Here is an 8,607-nt window from a genome sequence, read left to right as displayed (position 1 = left end):
GCTGCCTGGCTGCCGGCCGCCATCTTGGCTGGCAGTTAATTTGCATATTGCCCTGATTAGCCAATGGGAAGGGTAGCCATCGTAGGCTAATTACCATGTTTCTCTTTTATTAGATAGGATAACCACATGTCCATATTAGAAAACATAGGTAGACAGTAGCAAATAACACAAAGGAGATAATACTAATTTCAACATTTATTTTCAGATCTGTTTGCTTTAAAAAATTTAGTCACTCTGGCCTGTCTTTCTCAGTAGTTAGAGCACCGGCTTGTGCATTGAAGGGTCTTGGGTTCTGTTCCTGGGCAAAGGCATGTACCTGGGTTGCTGTGTGGGAGGCAACCAATTGATGTGTCTCTCTCATGTGGATGTTCCCCTTCCTCCCTCCCTTCCACTCTCTCTAAAAATCAATGGTGATTAATTCAACTGTCAGCCCTTCTCCCATTCCCTGAGGTCAGGGATATAGAGGATGAAGAGTGAGGCTGAAATTTCCAACCCTCTAATCCAGTGGTTCTCAACCTTCCTAATGCTGCGACCCTTTAATACAGTTCCTCATGCTGTGGTGACCCCCAACCATAAAATTATTTTCGTTGCTACTTCATAACTGTCATTTTGCTACTGTTACGAATCGTAATGTAAATATCTGATATGCTGGATGTATTTCCATTGTTACAAATTGAACATAATTAAAGCATAGTGATTAATCACAAAAACAATATGTAATTATATATGTGTTTTCCGATGGTCTTAGGCGACCCCTGTGAAAGGGTCGTTCGCCCCCCAAAGGGGTCGCGACCCACAGGTTGAGAACCCCTGCTCTAATCATTTGGCAACCAGGCCTCATCACTAATCATCAGAGAAATGCAAAACGACAATGAGATATCACCTCATACCTGTCAGAATGACTATTATCAAAAAGACAAGAAATAACTTGGTGTTAGCAAGAATGTGGACAAAAGAGAACCCTGGTACACTGTTAGTGGTAATGCAAATTGGTTCAGCTACCATGGAAAGGAGTATGGAGATTTTAAAAAATTGAAAATAGAACTACCATATATGATTCAGCAATTCTACTTCTGGGCATTTATCCGAGGAAAATGAAAACACTAATTCAAAAAGATATGTGCACCCCATGTTCAATGCAACATTATTTACAATAGCCAAGATATGGCAACAATCTAAGTGTCTATTGATGGGTGAATGGATAAAGAAGCCAAGATATATATGTGGAATATTACTCAGCCATAAAAAAGAATGAAATCTCGGCATTTGTAACAACATGATGAACCTCGAGGGCCTTCTGCTAAGTTAAATAAGTCGGAAAAAGACAAATACCTTATGATCTTTTATATATGGAATCTAAAAATAAATAAGTAAAATGGAAAAACCAAGCTCATTGACACACAGAGAACAGATTGGTGGTTGCCAGAAGCGATGGATGAGTGGTGGGAAGAATGGGTGAAAACTTTTTTCAGTTTAAATAAATTGAATAATAAAAGAAAAAGAAAAAGATGACCTTTAGGATTTTCAGGCTTTTATTCTGGCAGAAGGAGTGATTTGTCCACGTTTTTATGTGCTTCGGTTCTGTGTTTATCAAGCTGTTGTAAGAATTCAGATCTTGATTTTGATGAATGATCTTGCAGAAGTTCAAGGGAAGAAGTCATCCAGTGTTTCCACACCAAAGCTTTCGGAAGGCCAGCGCCTAAGCAGTTTGACCTTCGGGTGCTTTTCATCCCGAGCGAGGAGTCCTCCTCAAGTAGTAAAATCGGAGGAAATGAGCAAGATACCATCTAAAGAACCTGAGTTCACTGAAGGAAAAGACATAGAAGGTATTTATGAACTAGCGGAATTTGCTTTGACATTTTTTAAAAGGGAAAAATCCTTATATAGCTTAATTTTCCTTTTTTAATTTTTCCGTCACTCAAAAGGGTAAATATACAAAATCTCTCTGAATGATTCATCCTAGTTTTCTTATTTTTTTTTTCTTGACAGGTTCATGTCTTATGAGAATACTTTTAAAGAGATGTTCAGCATTTAACTTTGTGTATCTAAGTATGTTTTTTTTTTGAGAGTCTTTGCCAGTGAGGTAGAGGAGAAACTGATTTTCCCCTCTTGGTACTTCTTCCTGCAGTAGGAAGCAATGATATTTAAAATTACAAAAAGGTTTATAGCCTGGCTGGTGTTGCTCAGTGGTAGAGCATCGACCTGCACACTGCATTTTGAAGTAAAAAAACAAAATGGGAACAAATACAATATTTGTATTTGCATGTGGCCCGCGGGCCGTAGTTTGAGGACCCCTGGCCTTGGAGGTCACAGTTCGATTCCTGGTGAGGGCACATGCCCAGATTGTGGGCTCTATTTCAGTGTGGGGCATGCAGGAGGCAGCCCATCAGTGATTCTTTCTAATCCTTGATGTTTCTATCTCTCTCTCCCCCTCTTTTCCTCTCTCTGAAAGTAATAATAAAAAAAAAAAACATTTTAAAAAGGTTCACAGTTGCACCTACATGGTACTTGTTTCAGCTTAGAGTTTCAGATTAGTACTATGAACTTTCTGTTCATTACTTATTTTAAATATTTAAAAATTACCTAATATTAAATATGACATTGCAAATTTCTAAAGAAAATGAGCACCAAGGGGCAATTTTTGTAACTGCTTTGATTTTCCCTTTATTGCTTCAACGAGGAAAATATTTGCCTGGATGTTGAAACCCTAACCTCTGTGCAGATTTATATTCCTTTTTTAGCCTTAAAGCCCCTCTAAATTTTGCTTTGTGGTGCCGCTGCTGGCTTTGCCACCCAGAATGACTTTTCCCAGGTATTTCAGGGAGACTTGAATTTGCATCTTCTCTATTTTCAGTTCCCACTTTGCTTCCCCCAAAGGAGAAAAATTATAGCCCTAAAAGTCTATGCTTGATTATGAAATTCTGAAAACTGCCTAATGCTTTTTCAGCGAGAAGGCTCCTTTGCTACTCACTTTTATGCCATGACTTGCATTTTTGCTGTTGTTTGTTGAGAAGGCTGCCTGTATTGAAACTTTCGTTCATTTGCAGAGTTAACAAAGTGCCTGCTACCGAATTGCAGTTTATTTGTTCAGCCTCTATTTCCTTAGTTATAAAGGTCATACCTATGTTTCTGTTTCAAAGTTTATTTTGTACTCTTTGATCTAAAATTTTAGTTCGCTGTTTCTGAAGCCAGTGGTTTATTCTGTTAATTATGTTATAAACAAAATAAGCCATATCTAAGGACATTGTAGACGAGTGTAATTCTTACTATAAAAACACATTTTGAAGTTACGATTAAACCAGAAGTAGAGGGAGGAAAGCCCTTCTCTGTTTATGTTTTCTTCATGGTTTTGCATATTTCATGTATTGAAGTTTGGAAACCAAGTTTGTTATTTAAACTATATTATGTTTAAATTTACATGTGATGATTTTGAAATAGAAATGTAAGAGGGTTGTCCTTCTCTTGGCTTCTAAAATCAATTTAAGAATGTTCATGTTTTAGTGGCTGCTTTCTTTGATAGGTAGTGTTGCCCTATTTCATGTTTTGCTTCTTTGATTATCTCTCCTTAGACTAGTGTCAGTTTTCCTCCCAGCATGTTTGCTTGTAAAAGCAGTTTCATTTTGATACTATGCTATTGAAGTGTCAGGGCTCCATGTTTCATATAAAGCTTATCGTTTCCAAACTTGGGTTTAAAAAAGTCATACAACTAAAAAAAAATAATAATAATGTAAATTAACTTTATTCTTATGAAAACTCCAGTTTTGACAGTGTAGTTACAGAAAGCTAAACGCACAGAAAGATGATATTATTAAAGGCAAACATGTGAATATGATATTTGCTTTTCTAGAAATGGAAATTCCAGAAAAGTCTGTCGATAACCACATTCAAGAAAACAGCCGAGGTCAGAGAACTTTGCGTCAAACCTCCTGTGGCTCAGAGCAGAACCGGAAATCAAGAACAAGTCTCGCGACAGAGGGTGGCATCTCCCAGAATTCTGGGGCTCCCGGGAGTGACTGGAGTTCCGATGAGGAAGACGGGAGCAAAGGAAGATCCAAGTCCAGGTACACGTCCACCCTGTCCAGCCACACGTCAGAGGAAGGGGTCCGGTGCAGCAGGATGGGCAGTGAACCCTATCTGACAGCGTCCGATGACAGCAGTTCTATATTTGAAGAAGAGACGTTCGGCATAAAGAGACCAGAGCACAAGAAGCTGTATTCTTGGCAGCAGGAAGCACAGTGGAAAGCTCAGAATAGTCTTCTTGGAAAGGGAAATCCCGAGTCGAGTAAAAAGGAGCACGATAGTTCCTCCGATGAACTGAATAAAAAATTTCAGTCTCAGAGGCTGGATTATTCATCGTCATCGAGCGAGGCCAACACCCCAAGCCCGATTTTGACCCCAGCGTTGACTCCAAAGCATCCTAACCTACTGCCTGGAAAAGGAACCCAATTAGTGCCTTCATCCAACCTGCCACCCCCCAAGTTAAGGATTCCTAATGTTTTCAGTATAAGTGTAGCACTGGCCAAAAGGCACCTAAGCCAGCCTCAGTTAAGTTCCGATAGGATGTTTGGTACGAACAGAAATGCCATAAGCATGATCCGGCCACTGAGACCCCAGGAAACAGATCTGGATCTGGTGGATGGCGACAGTACAGAAGTTTTGGAGAATATGGACACCAGTTGTGACGACGGATTGTTCTCCTATGACTCCCTGGAATCCCCGTGTTCAGATGACCAGGAAAGCTGTGACTCGGCAAAGAAGGCGGCGTGCAGCAAACCTCCGACTCCTCCCCTGCACCGTTTTCCCTCCTGGGTAAATTGTATTGCTGTGTGCAGCACATGCACACTGTGTGTGTGTGTTTTTTTTCTTAACACTCATTTTCAGGTTTGACTTCTTTTCCTGTTTCTTTTCAAATCCACCTTTGTTCTGATCATTCCCTGTTTTCAGAACAGAATTTCCCCTTCTCTTTCTCACTGAGTTCTGGATCAATGAGAGGAAAGACAAGGAGCCCTGACCGGTTTGGCTCAGTGAATAGAGCGTCGGCCTGCAGACTGAAGGGTCCCAGGTTCTATTCCGGGCAAGGGCATGTACCTTGGTTGCGGGCACATCCCCAGTAGGGGGTGTGCAGGAAGCAGCTGATCGATGTTTCTAACTCTCTATCCCTCTCCCTTCCTCTCTGTAAAAAAAAAAAATCAATAAAATATATTAAAATAAAGAAGCAAGACAAGGATACGACAGATGGGAGAGCAAAATATTACCTTTATTACTGATTAAACTGATTTTAGAGAATTGGTGGGCAGAGGAGCTTTCTCATACTGGACCTTGGAGCTAGCTGATTGATTCACCAGTTGGTGCTGGACCCCCACAGGCTGCAGCCAGTGAGGCTCTGGCCTCGGAAAGTTAAAGCCCAGAGCATGAACAAATGGTTGTTCTGAAGAGAAAGGAGAGAGGAAGGTGCTGGACTCTGCATGTCCAGTTTCTCCTTCTAAGCTTACCGATCTCATTAAGCCACTCCTTCTCTTCGGGGAGGGGAGAGTGAATAGTTGGGAAGAGATCAGGAGTGTTGAATTACTGGAGCCCCCTCCACATGTAAGAAAACATCTGGGGTGGAGAAGAAAGGTTCCTCTTTAACTGTGTTAATACTTGTGGGTGAATTCTCAACCAGGACGCTTCACTCTTACTGGTCATCAGTTTTTGAAGTTAATTATTTCATTGATTGGCCTTAAGAGAAATTTAATTTTACTCTTTATGAACTTATAAATCCATTCCTTTAACCAAAAGCATCTTCCTAAATATCCAGAATAGATTGAAATTCTTCCATTGAAACACTGACAATTAATATAATAATTCACCTATCAATTCATCCATCAATTTAAAAATTCTTCCTGTATTTGAAACAAAGTGAAATGATCTGTTCTGTAGATTTAAGTTTTCCTTCCCATTTTGACATAATTTAACCGGTGGCCTCAAGAGAAACACCTGAGTTGCAGGAATTTTGGGTTTTTGGAGTCATGTTCTGTTATTTTTTTATTTAGTGAGAAATGCCATTTTTAGCAAATTAAGGTGACCGTGTTTCCTAGTATAAATTCAGACCTTGAGCTGTGCATGCTCTTACTTACTTTCAGAAGAACCTTTCATTGTCCATATGAAGCCGTCTGCAGTTTATTATTAAATTCTGGACAGCAGAAAAAGGAAGGGGATGTTATTGGCATGTGAATCTCTGGAATTCCAAATATGTTATCCTTTAGGCAGCGCGCTTTTCTTACTATGTTGAGATTTCCAGAGATTTAGGTTAGGCTTTCAAGTGTGTTTTAGTTGGCAAACCATTTCACTTTTTTTTTTTTTTTTTTTTTTTTTTTTGCCTTTCTTGCTTTTCCTTGGCTGCTGAAACTATTCAATCCTGAAAAAGTACTATTGTTTTTCACAAACCCTTTAGCAGACTGGCCAAGTTTGAGATTTTATTTTTGTTTATTGGTATTTTCAGGTTTCACAAAAAAGAGATGTATTCTAATTACCTCAATTTATCAGAGTTTATTTTATTAAGAGTTTAAGACATAACCCATCCTTATTGAACTTGACTGTCATTTAAAATTTAGTAGTCACTCTAAGGCAGTGATGGCGAACCTATGACACGCGTGTCAGAGGTGACACGCGAACTCATTTTTTTTGGTTGATTTTTCTTTGTTAAATGGCATTTAAATATATAAAATAAATATCAAAAATATAAGTCTTTGTTTTACTATGGTTGCAAATATCAAAAAATTTCTATATGTGACACGACACCAGAGTTAAGTTAGGGTTTTTCAAAATGCTGGCACGCCGAGCTCAAAAGGTTCGCCATCACTGCTCTAGGGGGACAACATGTGCTGATTGAACAGCACCTCTGATAGTCAGCCACTTAGAAACCGGTGACACCATTGCTCCAGGTCCAGTGGCTCACTTGTCCTTTCCTGTCTACAATGAGTCTGCTTTTCTCACCACTACTAACTACACTTATTCACTCTCCCCTGACTTTTCACTGCCTCACATCTCCCATTTACTGTCTTATCCTATATAATAAAAGGCTGATATGCAAATCGTCCCCTCAACTAGGAGTTCCACTGGAAGTTTGACCAGGGGACGGGCCAGCCCACCAACCTCCTGCGTCCCCTCCCCCCTGCCGACTCAGCCCGATTGCCCCATTCAGGGTGGGCCGGCCGGACCCCACCAGTGCCTGAATTCATGCACCAGGCCTCCAGTTCTGCCAACTCTGCCCACACTCACACTCTCAAAGAAACTGCATCTGAGTCATTCAGTCAGCCACTCTTCAATCCAAAGTGTCTCAGACAGTTAGAGATTCTCATGCCCGTGACCTCACAAGCCCCTGGCTAGCACAGTCCTCAACAGGACTACCTTAGGTGCCTGCTGTACTATGGTCTAGACAACTGTATCCAGGTTAGAGTCCCTCATAGGGGCAGGGTTAATAACCTTTTTAGTACCCATTTGAGAGCTATCTCTGAAATGAAAAAGAGAAAGCAAAATAACCTACTTCTGGAACAAGATATTATACATTCCATTGCAATTCTCAAATTTACTATTTGACCTCGGGTGTTTCTTCTACTTCATTGAAATATGAAGGTAATAACACTTAATGCTACTCTATCTGTGATTTCTGATTTCAAGTTTTTTCTTTTTTCTTCAACCATGTTCTAAAATGGTAGAGTATTAAAGGCAATATTTATGTGTAGTCAATGATTATGAATGGATTCTGGCTTCAGCTTACAACTATTCAAGGTTTTCCCTTTATTTTCTTTGACCATATTCTAGAATGGTAGACTATTAGAGGTAGTGCTTATCTAGAGTCAGTGATGGATTGTGAGGAAGCTTTCTATTACTTTTTTTTCCTATCTCCAAGAGAATTTAAAATACCAAGCAGAAATTTGGGAACAAAGATAAATAATGGAATTATTAATGGATGGAAAAAAACTTCTGCAGTGCTATTCACAGTGGCATATTTTAGTTGGCCATGGTGACAGTTTTATAATAATGCTGTACTCTAATGAATATTAAATGAAAAACATGTGTATTGAAAGTAATCATTTCTTTGCTTTAAATATTCAGTTTAAATTTCTCTTTTACATTAGGAAAGCAGAATTTATGCTGTGGCCAAATCAGGCATTCGAATGTCTGAGGCTTTCAATATGGAGAATGTTAATAAAAGTAAGTGATTTTGCATGCTACCACATGGATGAACCTTGAGGACATTACGCTAAGTGAAATAAGCAGTCACAAAAAGACAAATACTGTATGATTCCACTTATATGAGGTATCTAAAGTAGTCCGATTCATAGAAACAGAAAGTAGAATACTGGTTATTGGGCCTTGGGGGAAGGAAAGGGAGAATAGTTGTTTAATGGGTATAGAATTTCAGTTTTGTAAGGTAAAATGTTATCAAGATCAGATTCACAACAATGTTAATATACTTAACATTAACTGAACTGTACACTTAAAAATGATTAAAATGGTAAATTTTATGTTAAACTTTTTTTACTACAATAAAAAGTATTAAAAAATTAAAATATAAAAATAAGTGATTTTGTACTGCTGTTTCATTAGCCAAGAAATTCCTAA

At 39.0% G+C, this 8,607-nt stretch overlaps 1 protein-coding gene across 1 annotated transcript in view; it reads left to right on the top strand.

Annotated features, from left to right (window-relative positions):
- The window catches only part of PLEKHH2 (pleckstrin homology, MyTH4 and FERM domain containing H2), a 64,932-nt gene that overhangs the window by 13,905 nt on the left and 42,420 nt on the right, over positions 1-8,607 (top strand). The window contains 3 exon segments of the mRNA XM_006778690.2: positions 1,641-1,826; positions 3,848-4,809; positions 8,121-8,196. Coding sequence (XP_006778753.1) covers positions 1,641-1,826; positions 3,848-4,809; positions 8,121-8,196 — 1,224 coding nt within the window.

The sequence above is a fragment of the Myotis davidii genome, unplaced genomic scaffold (genome assembly GCF_000327345.1).
Source record: "Myotis davidii unplaced genomic scaffold, ASM32734v1 scaffold6, whole genome shotgun sequence".
Taxonomy (NCBI): Eukaryota; Metazoa; Chordata; class Mammalia; order Chiroptera; family Vespertilionidae; genus Myotis; species Myotis davidii.
The sequence above is the reverse complement of the archived record's forward strand: the minus strand, read 5'-3'. Positions and strand labels throughout refer to the sequence as shown.